General features: G+C 37.5%; 2 protein-coding genes across 3 annotated transcripts; one reads left to right on the forward strand and one right to left on the reverse strand.

Annotated features, from left to right (window-relative positions):
• Positions 1 to 13,330: 13,330 nt before the first annotated feature.
• LOC137723434 (CASP-like protein 5B2) lies at positions 13,331 to 15,251 on the reverse strand. 2 transcript variants are annotated; one of them, XM_088692670.1, is made up of 4 exons: positions 14,929 to 15,251; positions 14,747 to 14,891; positions 13,917 to 14,049; positions 13,331 to 13,802 (listed from the first exon to the last, which is right to left on the reverse strand). In XM_088692670.1, the coding sequence occupies exons 2-4, from the start codon at positions 14,875 to 14,877 to the stop codon at positions 13,599 to 13,601; spliced, it is 468 nt and encodes a 155-aa protein (XP_088548796.1). In that variant the 5' UTR covers positions 14,878 to 14,891; positions 14,929 to 15,251; the 3' UTR covers positions 13,331 to 13,598. The 2 variants fall into 2 exon arrangements, with proteins under 2 accessions (XP_088548796.1, XP_068318734.1); XM_068462633.2 differs by having other exon boundaries at positions 14,747 to 15,250.
• Positions 15,252 to 21,078: 5,827 nt separating this feature from the next.
• On the forward strand, positions 21,079 to 24,263 carry LOC137722387 (aldo-keto reductase family 4 member C10). The gene is made up of 7 exons (XM_068461378.2): positions 21,079 to 21,468; positions 21,556 to 21,606; positions 21,739 to 21,815; positions 22,712 to 22,799; positions 23,105 to 23,380; positions 23,482 to 23,730; positions 23,927 to 24,263. The coding sequence occupies exons 1-7, from the start codon at positions 21,349 to 21,351 to the stop codon at positions 24,011 to 24,013; spliced, it is 948 nt and encodes a 315-aa protein (XP_068317479.2). The 5' UTR covers positions 21,079 to 21,348; the 3' UTR covers positions 24,014 to 24,263.
• The last annotated feature ends 7 nt before the right edge of the window (positions 24,264 to 24,270 follow it).

Below are 24,270 nucleotides of genomic sequence, written 5' to 3' on the forward strand. Positions count from 1 at the left end.
ATCGTGTCTATTCATCGTACATTATGCCGTCTGTTTTTGTTAAATACTATTTATATTTAATTTTAAATAAAAAATTTCAAAATGATTTATAACCGTACAATGTACGATAAACAGACATGATTGATTGATCATCGGATCCCCACAAGAAGAATCCAAAGAGGATCCTATTACCACCTAATGTGCACCTTCTTATCCATTCAGTGTGATTAACAATGTTTGAATACATTTGATAATTAGAACAATATACTATTTTAATCACTAATTTTGTTACCAATTAAGATAATTAATTTGATATGATATGTACACACGTATATACACTGCAAAAGGTCACAAGGTGTGATAATGCAGGAAACAGAATACTGTTTAACTTGTTACAATTAAAAAGTTATTTTTTTTACTGTAAATAACGTAGACACATAATGTAAAATCAAATAAAAGAGAACTAAAGCACAGTGATTTTGTACCCTTTTCAAAAGAAGAGACCAAGGTGTGATTTGTAAAATGATTCTTACTAATATCTATATTAAGGAAGTACGGAAAACGTCTAGGATAATGCTAAGAAAATCATTTATTTAAATTATATTTTATGAATTATTAATAATTAAATTATTATTTAAATATTAATTAACGTTCATATTTTTTATTAGTAACACGACAAATTATTTGAAAGTGTGCTCTAAAAAATTGTTCGGCTAACATTACTCATCAAAGTTATATCATGTCAAAGATTGGACAACCCAACCGTATTTAGACACAGATTTTGATCTTGGGTCTAACCTTTTGTTTTATGAATAAATAATAAGTTGGCGTAGACAACAAGCTAAACACCCAATCAGATTTGATCAAACACGTGAAAAAAAAAAAGAAGCAATTAGATGAAGACAGCAACACAAAACCGACTGCTAAGAGAAAACCGCTGCTGATCAACAGATCAAGGCCATCAGTATTTGAACAAAAATTCAAACTTAGTTTTTTTAACCAAACCCTAATAAAATAATAGTTAACAAACTTAGTTTTTTTTTTTTTAAGTAATTAATAAACTTAGTAAAATAAACCATAATTACGAAGTTTGGTATGATGTTAATCAAAAGATGATAATACCGTGGGTTTGGATAGAGCTTTCAAGGTCGTCGTGCAGGCTTGCGTTGAAGTCTCTTGGCTTCAAGAGCTGGACTCCAAATTCCCTATCCTATTTACGCCACGTCACCAATTCCATATCCCATTCCCACACAGCCTTTTGAATTAAAACCCTCACCACCTTCAGCCCAAATCAAACCTGAAACTTCCCAAAAAAAGGAAATTTATTAGCCTTTGTTTTTCTCCCTTTTGGAAACCAAAAACTGCAAAAGTAAATGGAGGGTTTGATTCCTTTTGTGTACAAGGCCATAGTGGAATACAAGAATGGAAGACAAGGAGGTGGTCATCATGTGTTGAACTCGTGGTTCAGTGACTCGCCTTCAGCTTCCTATATCCGATTGCCTGGCGACTCCGGCCGGTTCCAAGCATCTGATTTCCAGCTGTTTTCTGGGACTTCGCCAGCTTCTTCAACTGCCCAAATGATGATATCATCTGGAGTTCAATCTCCACTTCGTCATCGAGTTGCTAGTAACTAATGGTACGACTTATGAAAGTATGAACTAATTAGTACGTATGTGGCATGCATGGCTGAAGAAAGCTGAAGGTGTGCAAATTTGTCAAATTATATGGTGGTGGTGAGCTGCTGCGTTAAGTGGAATTTGTGTATGATAACCTTTATTTTCGTTCAATCTTTATTTTCTTTGTTTTTATGGGTTTAATTTAGTTGAATTTCGAAGCAAATAAGCGTGTGAAAACCAAAGGGGCCATGTGCTGTTTGCTTTGTTGTTCTTGTTGTTGTTAAGATTTGTGTGAAAATGGCTCAAATCTCAAATGTAAATGGTGATTGTAATGTTTAAGAAAAGTCTACGTGTTTCAACAGTGAATTGGTCGACAGTTGTTTGTAATTATATCTTCATTATTTTATCTTCCCTTTGTATTTTTCCTTTGTTTGACTTCCTTTACATCTTGGATCATCTGAGCTTTGTTGGGGTCAGACTTAAAAAATTAAGCGAAGTGTTTGTTTTTTTTTTTTTTTTTTTTTTTTTTTTTTTTTTTTTTTTTGAGAACTTACTTTCAACTTTAAGTATATTCAATATAAATATAAACCCTTTTTTTTTTTTTTTTTGTTGAGCAAAATATAAATATAAAATTTAGAGATTAATAAAAGTCATACTATATACTTATATGACTTTTTACTGACAAGGAATATAGGGGCACGGCAAAGTGGTATTCAATTATGACCGAAGAGTTTACAAAATTCCAATATATGCTTATAAATATATAATTGGAATCATTTGGTCTTTTAATCTTTATTAGAAAATCACTTCCAAAAAAAATCATACAAATCATAGATTGTGTAGTCGTTCAAATGTTATGAAATAAATTTAAGGTTCATGATGAATATATTACTTGATACTGGCCACCGATTTTTTCTCCACATTTAAATGCATATACTTGGTGGTTAGAATTTTCTATTAAACCACATTATTATTTCCTTGTCAACAAAGATTCAACTAGAAAAATCCGCTAAGCCATCAATTCAATTATGCATCTTTCTATATTGACACAATGGAAATATGATCGTTCTGTTTCATGGGAGCTGCAACAAGTAAAATATAATCATATGGCTAATTCCCTACGATGGCTAATTCCCTACATCTATGATCGTTAATTATAGAAAGAGATCCTCTTCAAATCTCTTCTATCAAATCTTATTAATCAACAAATCCATGAGAAAGGGCCATTGCCACCATCACCTCCCCAGTTGTCATTTCTAATGATTGCACCTACCCCACCAACGGGTAAAAAAGCACCATCAACATTTAATTCGCAAGAACCTTCAGGGGGCGGTATCCAATGATAGTTATTTTTGTCTGGAACATGTACAGGTCGCTTATTGACTTGACAAAATTTCCCCATTGTCTTCTGATCGTATATAACCTCATTCGATTTATTTTTACTAGCAGAATTTAACCTCATTCGATTTATTTTTACTAGCAGAATTTCTCCGAAAACCTCAAAGCCTTCATAATTAATAGCAAACAACAAAGGCCATTTCATCCGGTCATACGCTTTTGCCATAACTAGTTTCGTAGCAACCTCTTGGGAGACTCCTCATTCGTCCTCTTTCCCATGAACTTCTAGATTTCATGATCGCATTCCATCCGATCATCTTACTAATTAACCCTTAACATGTTGCACGAGTTCAAGTTGAATCCAGTTTGGGTAATCCGAGCTGCAACCCTAAACAGGATTGGAGTTTTTTTTTTAATAAGACAATAATCTATTTCAAACGTCGAGGATTTGTACTATGTTACACAATAAGTCAGCCATAATAATTAAATATCAAGCATGAGACCTTCAGCTTACAAGTAGAGATAATTATCACTAAAACATAATAATTGTTATAAACTTCTTATTTAAGTGTAATTGTGTAAATCCTAGATTTGATTTGATTCTAGTTATTCTTTCATATTAGGACTTGTATTCCTTGGAGGGGAAGAATTTCTTCTCTCTCTCTTATTACTATAAATAAAGGTACTACATAGGGGGAACAACACATTCTCTACACAACTCTACAAACACATCTCTCTCTATATTCTCTCTGTGCTGCCGGCCCCCTTCCCTTGTCAGTTAAATATACACCACAACACGTTATCAGCACGCTCCTACCACTACGCTTAGGAATTTGATGTAGAAGTTTTTTGCATCAAATCAGCTCACCAATATCATCACCCAATCATGTTCTTTCAAAACAACGGTTTTTATCTCGATATTTTTGCAGCCCTAATAGCATGAACATTCACCATAATACATGACCCAACTTTACATTTTTTGAATTTTAGATTCTACATAAATTGTGTATGCATTATATCTATAATTTTTGAATTATGTGAATTTGATATTGTCATGAATTGGATCAAATATCTGCTCATGCATTAAATTATTTTATATGAATACGCATTGAATTAATCTAGAATTGAAAGAAAAAATTAAAAGATTTTTTTAGGGTTTCGCTGAACACCCATCCATGTTGATGGGCTTCCTTCCCCCGAGCCGAGCCACGTTAAGCCACCAGCCCTAGGCATACAGCCTAAGTGGCTGAGTCGAAGCCATGGGCTCCTGATTTTTAAAACCCATAAAAACCTAACGCTGTCAATGGCATCTCTACCATCACAGGTGAGCCTACAGCCCAACCATTGACCTTGGGTCACCGTCCCTGATGGCTTGAAGCTCATCCATCGATGTACATTAACTGAGATTCCTTCGAATCTCGTTGGATTCTTTTTTTTAAATTCCAATTCGAATTTCTAGGGTTTTGGTTGAAACGTTGAGATTTCTCCATCGTAGTTCATATTCATGATCCCTGTTGACTCACGAACTCGCCCCAAGAATTTTTGTCCCAAAACACGGCCACCTGAAGCAGGGATGCCTGTCTTCTTCCCTTACGCTGGGGTGTTTTTGGTCCCAAGTCGAGCCTAATTAGGCCTTGTTTTTCTCAGCCTAAAAATATTTTTTTTTTCCTTTTTGGGCTCACTTGTAACGGCCTAAACCATTAGCTCAGCCCAAGAGTGACACCAGCCCGTAGGGCTATGGTGTCCCATACACCTGTGACACATTAAATCTCAGCCCTTACTGGTGCATCAATGTCTGCGAAACACCAGATCAGAGCCTGTTTGGGCTTGCACCTGCAGCCCGTTTTCTGTGATGCTGGGCTTGCCTACATGCTAGGCCCGTGCCTATCCCAACCCAGTTTTGGGCTTGGACTTCACGACACCAGTTCACTCAACCTACCTGTGGGCTTTGGTCAAAATTTTTGGACCCCGAGTTTTAATTGCCTATTTTTTAGGCACTTTTTGGGTTTTATAATTTTTCACCCACGCTTTAAAATTTGGCCTGAAGTCCAAATAATTAATTCCATTATAATTATATACCTGAAATTCTATTTGCATATTTTCTTGTTGCATATTTCTGTATATATATCTATGTTTGTCTGCAGGAACATATGAACTTGAAGTTCATAATTATTTCGAAACCTGAAGTTTCTAGAAACATGCCTTGTTTGAAAACCTGAAGTTTTTTCATGTCAATTTAAACCAAAACATGTCTATTAGAACCAGAATGTTCTACTCTTATATGAATGGATTGATTTTTCTCCATTACACTAACCACATCTTGTCCATTTATTTTGTGATAAGAACATGTCCAATTTGAATAAACTTGACTTCACCGCTTTAGAGGTCTCTGGAAAAAACTACCTTAAGTGGGTCCAAGATGTGAAGCTCCATCTCACTGCAAAGAATTTGCGCCCCGCCATTGAAGATGAAATGGACAACCCAGTTGGCGAAGCTGAGAAAGCTACTGTCATGATTTTCATCCGAAGACATATTCATGATGCAGTACAAACCGAGTACCTTGATGAGGATGATCCACAAGCGTTTTGGGTCACTTTGGCTAATCATCTTGATCACCAAAAGGACATTTTCTTGCCTTAAGCTTTTACGCTTCCAAGACTTTAAGTTTGTAAATGAATATAATTCTTAAGTTTGTCGAATTCGATCACTTCTCAAGTTTTGTAATGAGACCTTGATCGAAGAGGATCTTTTGGAGAAGACCTAGTTGACTTTCTCTACTACTAATATTGTCCTACAACAACAATATAGGGCTCAGAACTTCACTAAGTTTTCGGGTTTGATCTCTGTTTTACTACTCGCTGAAAAGCAGAATCAGCTATTGATGAAAAATCATCAAGCTCGACCTACTGGGGTGACTGCTGTGCTTGAAGCACATTATAGCATAAATTAATGCCCAAAATGCCAAAATAGGCGTGGTATGGGTGTCCAGAAACTACCTCATCAAGGTCAACAGAGCCAAGGCCCATCTAAGGGAGGAAACCAAGCCTAGAAGCGCTCTAACCTTGCTCCCAAGGGCCCAAACTTCAAGAATAAGGGCAAAGCACCTGAAACCATGGATGTGGACATGTGCTATTGATGTGGTTCCAAGGACCATTGGTCTCATGTCTGCAGAGCTCCCCAAAAGGTTGCAGCTGAATATTATTCTTGTCGTAAGAAGTTTGAATCAAACTTTGTGCAAGTGGATGAACCGGAGAGTATCAAGATGGAGGTTTCTGACTTTCAGGAGGATACCACCCCTATAGAAGATTATAATCTTAGAAATAAACTATTTTCTAGTTGAAATTTAGACAATGGGGTCGAATTCCACCTAGTGGCCGAACCCCACCTTGTTTTTGGGTTTAATTTTGAACAATTTTCTTTTATGCTTGGATGATTTGTTGGTGATTTATTTTTGGATATTAAGTTTTTAATTAATTATTATCCTTGAATGCTTAAATTATTTTGAATGGATATTTGTTTTAGAACTTTTATGCATGTGACCGATTCAAATTAATTTCTATTTTAGGTATGACTAGTGGAAAAGTTAGTTGTCTGTCAGATAGTGCAACCACACACACCGTTTTGTGTGAACGCATGCATCTATTTCACTAACTTCATACCTAAGAATGCATCTCTAACAATCCTCTCAGGCTTATCCAACCTGATCGAAGGATACGGTAAAACACGTATAATGTTGTCCAATGGTACAATCTTGACTATTGATTAGGCACTTTATTCTCCACGTTCCAGAAGTATGTTGCTAAGTTTCAAGGACATTATAGATAATAATTAACATGCTGAAAGCTATGTCGAAAACGGAGTTTAATTTATGTGCATAACTTCCTACAAATATGGCCAGAAGTGTACTCTTGAGAAGATGGAGCGTATCCCGAGTGGTCTATATACTACGACCATAAGCCCTATAGAAAGCCATTGTATGGCCGACCCTACCTTTGGTAATTACACTTTGGCATGATCATTTGGGACACCCTGGACAAGTAGCGTTGCGCTATATCCTCAAATCATCACACGGGCATCCACTAACCCGAAGTTTAGGTTCGATTCAAGGACTCGCATGTCAAACCTACTCCATGGGAAAGCTCATTATTAAGCCTTCTTATGACAAGATTCATTCGAATCCTCCTTTCTATAAATGATTCAAGGGAACATTTGTGGACCGATTTACCTTCCCTACAGACTATTTAGATATTTTATGGTTTTGGTTGACACTTTCACACATTGGTCACATATGTGCTTGTTGTCCATAAAGAACGTTGTATTCTTTAAATTGTTGGCTCAGGTTATCAAGCTCAGGGCTCACCACTCTGATTATCCGATTAAATTTATTTGATTGGATAATGCTAGAGAATTCACATCTAAAACTTTTGATGACTATTGCATGTTGGTTGGGGTTGAAGTTGAACATCTAGTAGCCTATGTTCACACCTAGAACGGCCTGGCAGAGGCATTCATTAAGCGCTTACAAATGATTGATCAATCGTTGGTCATACATACCAAGCTCCTGATCGCTGCTTGAGGCCATGCAATATTGCACGTGGCCATGTTAGTCCGCCTGAGGCTTGTTGCAACCCAACCATATAACGTCATTCGGTTGGTTACTGTATACAAACCCGATATATAGCATCTGCGAGTTTTTGGTTGTGTGGTCTATATGTCAATTTCACCGTCTTTACGTACAAAAATGGGGCTACAACGAAGGATGGGAATCTATGTTGGATATGATTCTCCTTCAATAATTTGTTATTTAGAACCTTTGATAGGCGATCTGTTTACCATTCATTTCGTGGATTGTCACTTCTATGAGATAGTTTTCCTGTCATTAGGGGGAGATGAGAACGTCAATGTGCCTAAAGAACGATGTGAATTATCGTGGAAGACTCCTACTTTGTCTCATTTAGATCCCGCACTTCTCAGTTTGAGACTGAAGTGCAGCACATATTAGATCACATATTCCAAATGCTTTTACCGATTTAGCGCGATGGACAAGATCACATATTCCAGCTGCGAATGTGCCTGCAAAGATGGATATACCCAATGTATGAATGACTTCCCTCTTGGAAGCCTAGGACACCACTTTGGTTGAGGCTCAGAACCGGCTGCAATGGCAGCCAAGGTTCACAGCTTCTCTGACCTAACCGACCGAGGTGGGTTCAAGAGTAAAACTAAGCAGCCACAAACCAGCCAATTGAGTCGTGATTGCCCTCAGGGTAAATGTCCATATTGTGGCAGGACGGGACACTTTAAGAGCCAATGCTTTGAGTTGATTGGGTATCCTGAGGATTAGGATAAGACACGTGACCCTGACTTCAATAAACCTCGAGCTTCTGTTATAGAAATCAAGGATGATTCAGATGATGTTACAAGCAAAGCATCAGCTTTGATTGTCGGTACTTAATGTTTCCACTTCTGTTATGACTAATACATGGACAATTGATTCTGGAGTCACTGAACATATGACTTATGATTCTAGACATGTTTCCTCACTAAAAACCTACACCCATGCCGAGGTTAATGTTCTTAACAATGATACCGCCTCAGTTCTTGGGGAAGGCATTAGTTCCCTTTCTAATACCATGAGACTTGATATTGTTCTTGTGGTTTCCTCCTTAAATTATAATTTATTGTTTGTTGCCCAAATAACCCTTACGTTATATTGTTTGGTGGTTTTTTGGCCCTATTTTTGTGTATTTAAGGACATCCGAATGCGGAAGACAATTGGTTATGGTATTAGACGGGGGAAGCTGTATTTTCTCAAGTTGAATTCTAGTAGCTCGGGATTGCTCACTCAAGCACTGTCAGTGAATGGGACTTTATCAGATAATAATAAAGTGTCAGATGTATGGATGTGGCATCGTCGTCTTGGCCTTGCTTCGTTTGGTTATATGCTTAAGTTATTTCCTAATTTGTTTGTGAAAAATGATGTTTCGCAGTTTAAGTACGATGAGTGTGAAATGGCTAAGAGCCATCAAACTTCTTTTCCACCAAGTTTAAATAAGAGTTCTGTTCCTTTTATGATTGTGCACTCGGATGTTTAGGGCCCTTTAAAAACTGCATCTCTTGGTGGAGCTCATTGGTTTGTCACCTTTATTGATGATTGTACGAGAATGACTTGTGTTACTTTGTTAAAATCAAAAAGTGAAGTTAGTATGGCCTTTTAAAAATTTCACAAAATGGTTTCGGTCCAATATAATATGAACATTCAGGTGGTTCGAAGTGATAATAGAGGCAAGTATGTTAATACCGAGCTCCGTTCTTTCTTTGATATAACAATATTGTTAATCAGACCACATGTTCATATACCACTCAGTAGAATGGGGTGGCTGAACGAAAGAATCGACATTTATTAGAAATGGTTCATGTTATCTCCTTGAGGCACGATTTCCCTTACATTATTGGGGTAGGCCACTCACGTCTGCTGCCTATATTATTAATTGGCTTCCCTCAAGTACTCTCGAGTTTCAGACACCATTTCAAACACTTATGTCCCTGCTCAATTGCCCATCAGTTCCCAACCTCTTATTCGAGTCCTTAGATGCGTGGCTTTTGTCCATGTGCACCCCTTCCCCAAAAATGACAAAGCAAACTCGAACCTCGAGCTCTTCAATGTGTGTTTATGGGGTACGCTACTACTCAGAAGAGCTATTGTTGCTATCACCTTCCAACCAAGAAAATGTTTATCACTGCCGATGTCATTTTTTCATGAAATTGAGATGTTTTTTGGTTCTTATGAGTCCTCATTTCAGGGGGAGTTTCAAGGTGAGGAAGTTCGTTTATTCGATTATGAAACCAAGCAGCAAACTACTATGCAGCCACCCACCACCGAACAACAGACCATTACACATATGTTGACTGCACAACAGCCGACCGCCGAGCAGCAAGCCACGACACAGTAGCCTACCGCCAAGGAGACGCCAACTGCACAGCAGCCTAATTCCCAGCAGGTTGTTGCTGCACATCAGCTTATCGCCAAACCTGAGATGGCGGGTGACACGTCTCCCTTGCAACTAAACCCCATGGTTGTAGAAGAAACAATTCATGCTAACTAGTCCCTCAGTGATTCTCATAACTAATCGTCTTCTAGACCAAATGAACCACCACTCCATAGTCTCCTGGAAAGAATTAATCGAGGTATTCCTAAACCCACTTATAAGCAGACCTTAAGTGTAAAACTAAATATTTAGTGAGCAAACCAACCCATAACTCAAGAGTGAGGTACCTATTAAACAACTATGTGTCCACTTGTCGCCTGTCTAAATCAAATAAGTCATTTGCAAATCAATTGTCTACTGTATATATTCCTAACAGTGTGTATGAAGCCTTAGCTGATCCTAGATGAAAAAAAACGATGAATGAAGAGCTAAGAGCACTGAAGAAGAATGCTACCTTAAAACTATCGAACTTGCCAGCGAGCAAGAAACCTGTGGGATGTAATGGGTTTATATAGTGAAATACAAAGCCGATGGAACGGTTAATCGATTTAAAGCAAGACTAGTGGCAAATGGTACACTCATAAATATGGCATAGATTACATAGACATCTTCACACCAGTAGCCAAGATCAATACCATTCGAGTTCTATTATCCCTGGCAATGAACCTAGACTAGTCGCTTCAACAGTTCAATGTCAAAAATGCATTCCTACATGGAGATTTAACTGAAGAAATTTATATGGAGCTTCAACCAGGATGTACTAGAACGGACATGAACAAGGGTAAGGAACGTAAGCTAAAAAAGTTACTGTATGGATTGAAGCAGTCACCAAGAGCATGGTTCGGCAGGTTCACTAAATCAATGAAGGCATTCAGGTATAGACAGGGCAATTGGGATCACACTTTGTTCTTGAAACAAAAGAATAAAAAGATTACAGTACTCATTATATATGTGGATGACATAGTGGTTATAGGGAATGACCCAGCTGAACAATCAGTGTTAAAGAAGTATTTGTCCATGGAGTTTGAAATGAAAGATGTTGGATCTCTGAAATACTTTCTTAGAATTGAGGTATCAAGAAGCAAGTCTGGAATATTTATGTCCCAAAGGAAGTATATTATTGATTTGTTAAAAAAGACTGGGATGTTAGCATGTAAACCTGTAGCAACTCCGTATGTTGAAGGAAAGAAGTTGAGTATTGACCAGAATCAAGTACTGGTAGCCAAAGGAAGATATCAGAGGTTAGTTGGGAGATTGATGTATTTGGCACATACAAGACTTGATCCTGCTCATGCCCTGCGTGTGGTCAGTCAATATATGCATGATCCAGGAGAACAACATATGAGTGCAGTTATGAGAATATTGTGTTATTCGAAAGGGAGTCCAGGAAAATAAATTTTGTTTAAGAAGAATGAGCATTTCAGGATTGAAGGATATACCGATGTCAACTGGGCAGGTTTGGTACATGACCGATGATTGACATCAAGATACTTCACCTTTGTTGGAGGTAATTTAGTAACATGGAGAAGTTAAAAGCAAAATGTAGTAGCTAGGTCGAGTGCAGAAGCATAATATAGAGGTATGGCTTTTGGTATTTGTGAACTTTTGTGACTTAAGTTTCTATTACAAGATTTGTGGGTTGATCATAGTCAATCGATGAAGTTATTCTATGACAACAAAGCTGCAAAGGATGTTGCTCATAATCCAATACAATATGATAGCACTAAGCATGTGGACGTTGATAGGTTCTTCACTAAAGAAAAATTGGAAGGGAAATTAATTGAATTTCCTCCGATTAGGATTGAGGTTCAAGTGGCGGATATACTTACAAAGGCCGGTTCTAGCTACAAGTTTTCAATGTTTTTGGACAAGTTAGGCATGTGTGACATATATGCACCAACTTGAGAGGGAGTGTTGACTTGTATAATATTTCCTTTAATTGTGGGATTCCTATAATTTTGAGTTTCCTACTTTAGGAGATAAATTGCATGATTATATATACCTCAGAATGAGAAGAACACAATAAACACATTCAAAACATTCTTTTCTATAACCGGCTCCGGCGGCTTTTCTCAAGTCTTCAAGGGCACTCTTGATGACGGAACCATCGCCGCTATCAAGCATACCAAGCACGGTGACACCGAGAGCATTGATCATATTCTTAACGAGGTTCGAATTCTCTGCCAGGTGAACCATAGGAGCCTGGTGAGACTCATTGGCCGCTGTATCAACCTATCCTCGTATATGAATACGTTCCAAATGGAACTCTTTCTGATCATCTTCACTGTCGTCACAGCGAAAAATGGGCTCCGATTGGTTGGCGTCAGAGGCTCCGAATTGCTCACCAAACAGCTGAAGGCCTTGCCTATCCTTCACTCTTCTGATGTGCAGCCCATTTACCACGGTGACGTGAAATCCAGCAACATATTGCTGGATGAAGATTTTGAGGCAAAACTTTCAGACTTCGGGATCTCGAGGCTGGTTGAGGACAAAGAAACCAGTAATTAGGGGACCCCCGGTTATCTAGACCCTGACTACCTCAGTAACTTTCAGCTCCCGGATAAGATCGACGTTTACAGCTTTGGTGTTGTACTGTTGGAGCTGTAGACTTCTCAGGAGGTTATCGATTTCAACAGACGAGAGGAAGATACGAGATTGGTGCCGTACATGAAGAGGGTATTGAAAGGAGGAAGGTTGATGGATGCTGTCGATCCAGTTATTAAAGAGGGTGCTAGCGAGCACAAATTGGAGACGATGAAGGCGCTGGGATTTCTTGCCCGATCGTGCTTCAATGATCAGAGGCGTAATCAGCCCTCAATGAAAGAAGTTGCTGATAAGATTAAGTATAGGATCGCTTTCTTACTAATTTCAAGTGATGTTCCTGCATCCGTATACCTGCGAACAAGGCCGTGGTAACCAGTCTGAATCCTAATTCAGAAAGGTATAGCTCATCAAACTGTATAAACTCTTCTATTATTCAACTGTCATCAATGTCCATGCCTCGACCAATCGATACATGTTTTCTAGCATAACAAAATGAATAAACCCTAAGAAATGAGTAAGAGGCAAAGAATTTGTGGGAAGATATATCAAGAATCGCAATAAATAGTGATGGTGCCACAAACTATCTACTCGCCTTTGTAGTTTTGAGATGATTATTCAGCCAAACCTCCGTGATCCATCCGTCTCTTCGAATCCTCGGGCCTTTATATAGTGGCACTAAAAAGTTGACAAAAATACACATAACCAACAAACAAAAGTATAACAAAACGCGAACACAAAGCTCAGTTACATTGCACGATGGTTGAACGTGGGGTGTTGTCCGCATGCTCCGTTCGCACATCTGTTGTGCACTGCAGGAGGCAAACCGATGAAATAACTAATGTGCATGTAGTTTCAAGATTTAAATTCCATACCTAAATCCCGGAGGGCAGGCAAACAAGAAATCATATTGAATCTGTAGAACTGCTTCAATACATCTCTGTACATTAAGTGGATTAAGATATGGTACGGTTGAGGGTGCAACATAAAAAATACACATTGAAATAAAATACGAGGGTGCTAAATTGCCTCAGAAAAAAAAAATGAGGCAAGTTGCAGACTCTTCCATTTACGAGCAAATAAATGAATGCTGTAGCGTAAATGTATCATCGGTAGAACTGAAAAACACAACCCTCTAAACTAATGCCGATAGGATCCAAAACATCACGTGAAAGGATATGGAAGTAAGGATCCAAGTGACAAAAGTGAAGGAAACTGCAAGCTTGTAGCTACCGCATGGTAAACCCCATCTAACCGTGCAGAAATGAAAGTCTCTTACAAACAGAATTGCAATCCCTGATGAAGAGCTTGCAGCAGCCAGTGATAAAGTAGCTGTTAACTGAACATTCAAATTTGGATTTATTTCAGCAGCCGGTATTCGACCTCAAACGTACACAAGACATAACATCAGCCATAAAGGATGTGAAAAGAGTTTAAGGGACGAGTGACATACCCAATCACCAACAACAAATAGCCTCACTAGTAATTTATTTTGAAGGTCTCTCTTTTTGCTCAAAGCATAAATATCAAGACAAGCAAGCCCCAAGCTCCATAGCACTTGAAGTGCCATCGACGCAACCAAATAGCTGAACCATAGGACAGAGATCAACACGAAGCTTTTGCAGAACAATTAACTACCACTAATTGAAGAAAAGATTCATAACCCATCTCAGACCCATCAGGAACAAACTAATAGCAGTTAACAACAATCAATAGCATCAAGGAGCACATATTGGAAACAAAGTAGTGACAGAAAACTATGAGAAACAAACAAATATGGCCAATTGGTTTCACTTTCCTTATGTTAAAATCTCCGAAAAAACTTTCAAAAATACAAAGAAATGTACATGTCGATGACTAGTGTACCGATAATTTCTGCATTCGTGTATCAACAAGGTCAGTGGATTATGCACTAATCTCATTCTAAGGTGATACATATAGTTCTATAACTGTATGCTAATTCTATAACTCCACCACTCATATACAGTTTCGCCGAAAATTTCTCAGGTTGATCTCCTCAGTGTTTGAATTTCAATTTCAACTATCACGGCCGGATTCTCGTCATATATTTATGTGTCAATAAAACATAAGCAGCTTAAACCAGTCAAAAACAGTTCACCACTGTAACAATATAAATCCTAAATGCAATTAGATACCAAATTTCAAACCAAAACTCATAAAATTCAATAAAAATAATTAGGAAAACCAATAAATAATGACTTCGGGTAAATTAAAGTGCAAGAAGTTGAAATAACGGAAACAGAAAACAATAAATAAATATACCAGAAACAAGTGAATTCAGCGAAGCCGTCGGTGGTGACCATGACGGCGATGGCGATACCAGCACATGAAAATTGCGATACCCTCAGCAGCAACCCGCTCACGGACCCAGGTCTCCCGAGCAGCTCCTTCATTTCTGAACCGGATTGTGTCTAGAGAGACACAGGGGAGCCGGATTGAGCAGAGAGTCTAGAGAGAGACAGGGGAGCGAGAGAGAGTCCCTAAAATCCAAAACCCTAAACCTCACGCTCCTCCCATACGGGTTCAATCTCCCCCAATCTCCGCCATGAAATCCTCCACTTTCCGATTTCAATCGGAGGAAACGTGTGTCGAAATCGCTGATTGGATTAAGTTGGATTCGGGAAGATCCAGGGAATCCCAATCAGTGGTTCTGATCAATTTGATTTCTTTGATTCCAAATTACGAAATCGTCCCATTAAAGAAACCCTAATGTTGATTTATGACCGATCTGGGTTGTTTAAGGACGGAATTACTGTCCTGTCGTGGTGGACCCCAGTTGACTATTGAGAGTTTATCAGTGATTACTAATTAATTAGCTCGTGAGGTTGAGTAGGGCCCACTGACTGACACTTCCTACGTGGCCCTGCTTTTTCATGTTACTCGTTGCGAATGAGAAGGGTTCCTGTACTTTAAGGACCACCGAGTGTACCATGTGAGGGAGAGGAAATCTTGGATCTAGCATAGGTGATCGAACTTGTAGAGCCGTTTAATAAAAAAAAGGTAATGACATAAAGACTATGGAAGGGCAAATATTCATTGATTATGAGTAATCGGGGTTATCAGTATATTTAAATTTGACGGTTACGGTTATGGTAATCATTTAGATAAATAAACGATTATGGGTATAACTGTTTACCTATGAAATTTAAATGGACGGTTATGGGTATTATCAGCGATTATAAACGAGTACCTATTTACCTGTTTATTTTAATATATGTAAAACTAAAAAGAAAATTAATAATCAGCTTCTAACTTAGGTTTAGTAACCCGAGATATATTTGGTTATAAAGGGTTATATAAAATATATATATATATATATATATATGCCTCACTTGGGAGAAAAATATAGTTAATAGTACAGACTAATGTTTAATATATGTAATTGAATGTACTAAAGCATTAGAGTGTTCAACAGTTTTGTTTTGGAGTCTTATGGAGATTTGACCAATTCAAGATAATGATTACCTTGAGCATTTAGAAACATGTTATTATCAAATGATGTGTACTTATATATATATATATGTGTGTGTGTGTGTGTGTGTGTGTGTGTGTGTGTGTATATTTAATTGGCCTCCAATTTTCAATAAATATTTGACGCCAAAATTAGAAATCGATTAAATAGCTTGGATGACACACTTCGACCCAGAAAGTCTACTTAGACCCTGAATCGAGCTGTGCTGGCCGACACCTGGAAGGTGACGAAGCCATAAAATGTGATAGTGTATAAAAAGTGAATAAATTTGAATCTAAAAGTGTCTAAGTACCAGAGTGCGCTACGAGTGGGAGTGAATCCATTTCACACGCGATGTCAGAGCATAAGTAAGGTACAATAGTGTGGGTAAGAATCATACCCTCAGAAATATACATCAATACTAAGATTCGCCACAGATTCTTATCGATACAAACTCAGCAGCTAAAACTTGGAGGGCACCAAACAGAAGGTGTGAGTAAGCAATAAAACCAAGCTTCCCAAGGTTATTACCTCTCTAAAAGTAATGCCCCTAAATGTAAAACCCGTATCGTTTTCCATAAGACAGTACAACATATATACATATATCCAAACCATACTCAGAAATGACCAAAACCACGGTTTGCCATCAACTCCACCATACATTAATAAGTAGGCCAAATGAATTAAATCAATACAAAGTAATATATCAGTCAGAGTCATCTAAAATGACATGTACAACTTATCCATATCTCATCAATCATGACTAGCATATAAGTCGGAGTCACCTATAATGACCTGTACGACTTATCCATATCTCATCAATCCTGGCTAACATATAAGTCGGAGTCACCTATAGTGACCTGTACGACTTATCCATATCTCATCAATCATGGCTAGCATATAAGTCGAAGTCACCTATAGTGACCTGTACGACTTATCCATATCTCATCCATCATGGCTAGCATATAAGTCGGAGTCACCTATAGTGACCTGTATGACTTATCCATATCTCATCAATCCTGGCTAGCCAATAGCTCAATAAGTATACCCGCACACGAGTCGGAACCACCTAACGTGGTCTGTACGACAGGACTGGGTGTAAATAAATACGCTCAAATGCTACGATCATCTGAAGACTGGGCGAATAATCGCGGGTCACCTACGAGTCGGAACCACCTAAAGTGGTCTGTACGACAAGACTGTGCACCTACCTTGAATCCAAGGTGAGCGTAAGGTGCGGGAGGTGAACATCACACTGTACCCTGGCCACGGGAGGGAGCACTAACACCGGGGTGCAGGTTTATGAGCTCTCAATGCATCTCAATGTAACATGTGGAACTCATGGCAACCAGTACGATAGTATCAAAGTTGCCTAACACATAACTGTAGTCATGCTATAACTCAATCGATTCAATTAATACCATAAATTCACCTGAATTTACCTGGGTGTCATGAGTTCACCTTTGCACTTGAAAGCATTCCCAATAATTATATGCAAGTAATATACATATGGATATACCATGATGCAATCTAATACTCAACCATGTCGTAGCATGTACAATTATAAACAATACAGTGAGAAGTGTACAATCAATAACACCCTACTCCCAAATTACTTATTTTCAGGGATAATTATCCATGACGACCCAATTAACACTAATTTAGCTAACTAATTCATAAAACTAAAACTTGTCTTTACCAATTTCCTTCGCATTACTCAATTTCCCAAGCAAGGCTTTTGTCTCAAATATTTTATCGCTGAATCTAACGTCTCGTTAGACTGCCTACATACCCTAAACAGGGATCAAACCATTCGTAGTTCATATAGTACTTCAAGCATTCACAATAATTATATATGAAAGTAATATACCTAATCAATTTAAAAGTGTCGATAGAACTCTCAACAATATATACGATAAAAAGGAAAAGATCCACTTACCTGGAGTTCACGCTATGATTCTCTAGCGCACACATCGAGGCGTCTTGAATGATTGGTCCCTGTGACCAATTATTAAATCACATCTCAGAACTCTTATCCGAAGAATACGTAATTCACATAAAACACAACCTCAACGACATTTTAAAATAGTTTGGGACCCATTGACCACAAGTCAACCATCGATCAAAGATCGACGGTAGGGTTTACAACCCTGTATAACTTGACTCGGAAGATCTGCATATCAGATTTCTAATCCGCAACTTCCAACGATCCACAATATGTTTCTAGAATAACATATTAAAATTTCTTTACGATCCAACGGTCAGATCTCCACCAATTGCCTAAAACAAGTGGCCGTGAACATTTATTTTACTAACTTACAACTCCAATTCAGGAAGATCCGTAAGTCGGATTCCCGATCCATAAATTCCTATGATCTTTAAATATTACGTATTATAATGTATCCAATTTTGGTGACGATCCAACGGTCGGATCGTCGATTCACATTTTTATCAAGTAACGTATCGTAACGAATTTAGGTTCCAACTATCAACCTACGTTATTCAAATGACAAAACTGAATTCAAGACATTTGACATAACCTAAAAATAGCATTGGCGGCCCACTGGCCACGCGCCACCGCGGGTGGTGGTCGGCCGCCCCGACTCGCCGGAAAATCCAACTATTTCCAAAAATTCTCAAACTTCACATAAATGAAAATCTCAATGAGTGGAGCAACTTTCATACCTGCCACGAAATCCAAAAGTGGACGGAAGATGGTCAATTTTTCCCACAAAGCCGGCTGGTGCCTAAAACTTCCTGACGCCGATTCATCGTCTACGGTGGTCCAATAGGGTCAAGGTTGGTTGGGTTTTGCTCCTGTGATGATGGGCTACAAAGCCCAAGTGGTGGCATCGTCCATCGCTTTGCCGATTTGCCGGAAAATCGAAAAGGGTGGCCGGAGCACCATTGATTTTCGTCAACTTTCGTGGCCTTAAACCGCCACATACCATGGTTAATCAAGGTGGTTCTTGGGTGGGTTTTGTAGAGGGGAATGAGATCTTCAAGATGGTGGTGGTGGTATCGAAAACATCCACCGGAGTTGGCCGGAATCGGCCTTGGAAAATGGACTCGCGGTGGTGCGGGTATGGGTGCACGGGAAGCTTTTCCCCCTTTTTTTTTTTTTTTTTTCCTTTTCTGTTCTTCTTTCTTTCTGATTGGCTGCAAGCTTCACTTCTCTCTTCTAATTGGTTCCTTGTCCCTTTAATTTAATTGGTTCACTAATCCCACAAGGTGGGAATTCAAATATTTAAACAACGAATTTCAAACGTCCATAAGTATACCGTTATAAACCGGACTCGTAAACGGTTTTCGCCTATACGTTCGTACCAATGAGTACTACGAGGATATGCTAAAAGAATAAGTCCCACATCTCTCAAGTCGATGGTCAACAGAAGTCAAAGTCCTTGCCTCTAGGGCAATTTCGTAAATTCACGCTTTTAAAATAAAATAAAAACGTAAAATTTGGAACGGGTTGTTACATTGGATAGATGAACATATGTTTCTAAATAAAAATCCAAATATTTTTCAAATTAGCTTATTAGCAGACTGATGCGTACTTACACACACACACACACACACACACACACACACATATATATATATAAGTATACAAGAATATTAATTAACCTACAACCATGCATGATTCTTGTAATAGATTGACCGTCAAATAATTGGGAGACATCGTATATATTCATAAATAATATTGCCGTTAATATAAAAATACATGTTAAATGTACTTATAACGGTATTTAATAGTTAGAAAAAAGAAATTATGACAAATTTCTATTTAATTTTCAAGTTGTTAAAAAAATAGGTAGACGGGTAAAAAAAAAAAATGTAAACAGTATGCGGTTATGGGTAAATAGGTATCCGGTTATGTGTATGGTTAACCGTTTATAAACGGTTATAGGTATGGGTATACATGTTTATGTAAATATCCAACGGATAAATGGTTATGAATAAATAATCGCGATTATCTGCCCGTCATAACCGTCACTCATCCCTAATAAAAACTAATCCTTTAAATTAAATTTGCAAATAATGTGTCATCAATATGAAATAAACATTAATCAACATTGAGTAATAAATTCAATCATCAACAATCGCATCATATAGTTTAGAAATTTAATTTCGTCATCAATATGAAATAAACATTAATCAACATTGAGTGATAAATTCAATCATCAACAATCGTATCATATAATTTAGAAATTTAATTTCATTAACATTACCCAATAAAATATCGTCACGTTGTGATGTCGGATTAACCAAAAGGAAGAGGGATGTATGCCTTTTGGTGAGAGAGTGGATCCAGAGACCTAGTGAAGGGGTGGACTGTCCGACTCAACATATACACACGTTTTCTTAACTATCTGACATACTGGTTTTTATTATATGTTCAAGACTTTGATTGCATAATCGTAACCATGCGGCAATGTTTTGTTCTACGGTTGGATAAACACAGGTAGTGCATATTTTAATTAGGAATGTTTTGGTTTCGAAATTATTACAATAATTTAATAAATGAGAAAATTTCAAACGTGTTACGCACAATAGAAAACTCAAAAATCTAAGATATTAGACCACATAAAGTAAAAAGTCTTTGTTTTGATCAATTTGGTGGCTTGAAAGAGCTCTTTTTAAACAAATTATTTATTGTTTAAACAAACGACAAACATTAAATTAACCAAATAATTTTATTGTGGATATAAAATGGTAGAAAAAAAAATGTCTCGTTTTTCAACCTTGATATAGGGTATAGACAAGCAAGTGGTGAAGAAACTCAGATTATATCTGAAATAAACGAATTAAAAAACAAATTGGTAACAAATATTGATCAACGTCAGTGGTGACACGACGATGACGACAACCAAGCTGAAATATAGGAGAGAGAAGCACAAAGGAAAGAACCCAATAGCCGAGTAAGGATTCTTGTCAGATTTTTTTGTGAGGATCTCAAAAATTTTTAAATCACATCTATTTATCGTATATTATGCAGTCAGAAATTATTATAATTTTTTATTTAAAGTTGAATATAAATAGTACTTGATAAAAACTGATCACATAATTCACGATGAACGAATATAATTAAAAGATTCAAAGAATTCTCACAAAGAAGATCCGCCGTCCTCTCTTTAATTGTCCAACTCCAAAACAATTCACGGCTGGGCCCATAAAATTACCATTCTCTCCAACTTTAGGTGTAACAGCAATGGACCATATGGTTCTTCCGTTTAGTTTTTGGTCAAATATTTGCTTCTTTTAGTCTATGCAACGTCATTCATTTGCCGTGTTGCCGTTTTCCTCCAGCCATATATGGTAACTGGCCCAATTATCTTGCTCCATTATTTGCACTCAAAAATCGAAGAAAAGTGTGAATTTTTCTGCAAACAAACCACAAAAAAGGCGAAAAATGGCGGAAGCAATTCGGTTCTTTGAGCTCAACACCGGGGCCAAGATTCCGTCAGTCGGACTGGGCACGTGGCAGGCCGAGCCTGGCGTCGTCGCTGCCGCCGTCACCGCCGCCGTCAAGGTATCTTCGGTTGCTTTAATTTGGAAGTCCAATTCCAAAAAATAAATAAATAAAATTGAGTTTAATTTTGCGTCTGTGTCAATGCAGGTTGGATATCGGCATATTGATTGTGCTCAAGCTTATGGAAATGAAAAGGAGGTATTTAAATTTCAATACTTTTGATTAATTGTGTGTTTCGAATTTTTCTGCTTAATTAATCTGGTTTGTTCTATGATTTATGTATCGCAGTGACCAGTAATTTCATGGATTTCTTTTTTTTTTTTTTGGTAGATTGGGTTTGCTCTGAAGAAGCTTTATGCTGATGGTGTAGTGAAGCGCGAGGAATTATGGATCACTTCAAAACTCTGGTCTGTTTTCAATATCTTATTAACTTTGGGAAATATACGACACTGGCTACAAACTTTTAGTAAAAAATGAACACGATGTTTGTCAACAAAGGGGTACTAAACCGTTGTTTATGTATGACTTATTGTCGGTTTAATGTCCTTTCAATTTTTATTTTTTACTACATGTTTGTAACCGATTTTGTTGTGTGTATTTCCCTTTCCATTTCAAGACTCTTGAGTCTTTAGATCATCTCCAACCCTTCGAGGTTAAGCTTAAAAATTTAAGTCAGAAAATTTTAAGCTATGAGTCCGAAACTATTTTTCCCCTCCAACCCTTGTGGTTTAAAATTTTAGTTCGAAATTATTAAAAAATGATTCTAGCCTAACTTTTTGTTTTCGGTAACTTTTTTTGAAAATAAAATTTATATAGATTATCCAAATTTATTTTTATGAACATTTTAATTTAAAAATATTTAAATTTCGATAAGTAATTAAATATCATACAAATACATAGGTATTTATAAAATTTGAAGTTAAATTTGATTTAAATAATTTTCTTAAATTATTTTAGACGTTAGATTTAATTTTGGACCGTCAAATATTGTTTTTTTTTTTTACCATTATATTTGATCTTATTTGATCATAGCCATTAGATTATAAGTAAAAAAAAAAAAAAAAAAGATTTCAAATATGACAATTTAGTGGGTCCAGAATAATTTAAGTCAAGCTTAAATCGTGAAGAGAATCTAGCCCAGATATATTTTATCCCCAAGACTTATTTTAGCCTATAGTTAGAGATGGTTTGGAGATTTTAAAGCTTATATTTTAAGTTTTATCCCTTGAGTTAGAGATGATCTTACCATCTAATTGGAAAGGTTGAATTTGAATTTTGAAATTGCATATGTGACACTGTGCAGGTGTAGCAATCATGCACCAGAAGATGTGCGGAAGGCAATAGATGGTACCCTGCAAGACTTACAACTCGACTATCTCGATCTGTATCTTGTATGTACAATCTGATATCTTGGTTTGCTGGTGTATGGGTTTAGGATTTGGATCGTACATTCAAATAATAATCGAACATTACCATTAAAAAATGTTAAATCTTCGACAAGATAACATTTTATTTGACATGATCCAAATGATATCTGCAAAAATAATTACAATCTTGGGATATGATTTAGTTCGTTTTCATGATATGACGTTGGAGTATGTTTAAGAACAAGCAGCAACCTTACAAATTTCACTAGTATCATAAACTCATAGAATCTCGTTTTATTTGCCACCGAATGTTCGTAAAATTATTGTAGATCCACTGGCCGGTCAAGATGAAGAAGGGTTCCGCTGGCTTTAAGCCTGAAAACCTTGACCAACCTGACATACCCAGTACTTGGAAAGCACTGGAGGCAGCATATGACTCTGGAAAGGCCAGGGCTATTGGAGTCAGCAATTTTTCTACCAAAAAGCTTGGCGACCTGTTAGCTGTAGCGCGCATCCCTCCCGCTGTTAATCAAGTGGAATGCCACCCTCAGTGGCAGCAGCCAAAGCTACATGAATTCTGTAAATCCAAGGGAGTCCACTTAAGTGTGAGTATTCTGATATGAAGTTAAAAGCCTCTTTTGATGATTTTCGAAAGGCACAAGCTGCTAATTATTGGTATAATGCTGTGATGCTTTTCTAATTTCAGGGGTATTCACCATTGGGATCCCCAGGCACAAGTAGCATTAAGGGTGATGTCCTTAAGAATCCAATTCTATTATCGGTGGCAGAGAAGCTGGGCAAGACTCCTCCGCAAGTGGCTATCCGATGGGGGCTACAATCGGGTCACAGTGTACTGCCTAAGAGCACAAAGGAGGAAAGGATCAAGGAAAATTTTGATGTTTTTGATTGGTCTATTCCTGAGGACTTGCTTGCAAACTTTGCTGAAGTAAAGCAGGCAAGTAACTCTTTCTTTGTCCCGTCATTCTTTCCCCAAATTCAAGCTGTGATTTCTTCTTCTTGGTGTATCATGCTTGAATTATGAACGAACTTTCTGTTTGGGAAGATTCGGTTTAGTAACATCTGCTATAGTCTAATTTCATTTCTATGTGATTCGACTTTGCTAAAGTTTCTTCGTATTTCCTTCCGTACAGGAAAGGTTAGTGAAAGGTACTGGATTTGTCAACAAGGAGCACGGTGCATACAAGACCATTGAGGAGCTCTGGGACGGAGAACTGTAAGCATAGGCTGGAAGAGTGAATGTTTGAAACATTCATCTTTTCTATATGCCTTTCTTTAGCCTGTTTGTTTCGTTGTAGCTTGATTTTCAGTGGCTTCTTAGAGAAGGGTGAATTCAGAAGCTCTGGTACTTTTGTTGAACATTGTTATAACTTGTAAGGTTCTTCAGAATCATTGAAACATTAAACCTGTTCACTTCGTCTGTCATGAAACATTGATGTCAAATGTCAATGATCATTTGGTTTAACGACATTTGCAA

The sequence above is a fragment of the Pyrus communis genome, chromosome 4 (genome assembly GCF_041283825.1).
Source record: "Pyrus communis isolate YQ-2024b chromosome 4, ASM4128382v1, whole genome shotgun sequence".
Lineage (NCBI taxonomy): Eukaryota > Viridiplantae > Streptophyta > Magnoliopsida > Rosales > Rosaceae > Pyrus > Pyrus communis.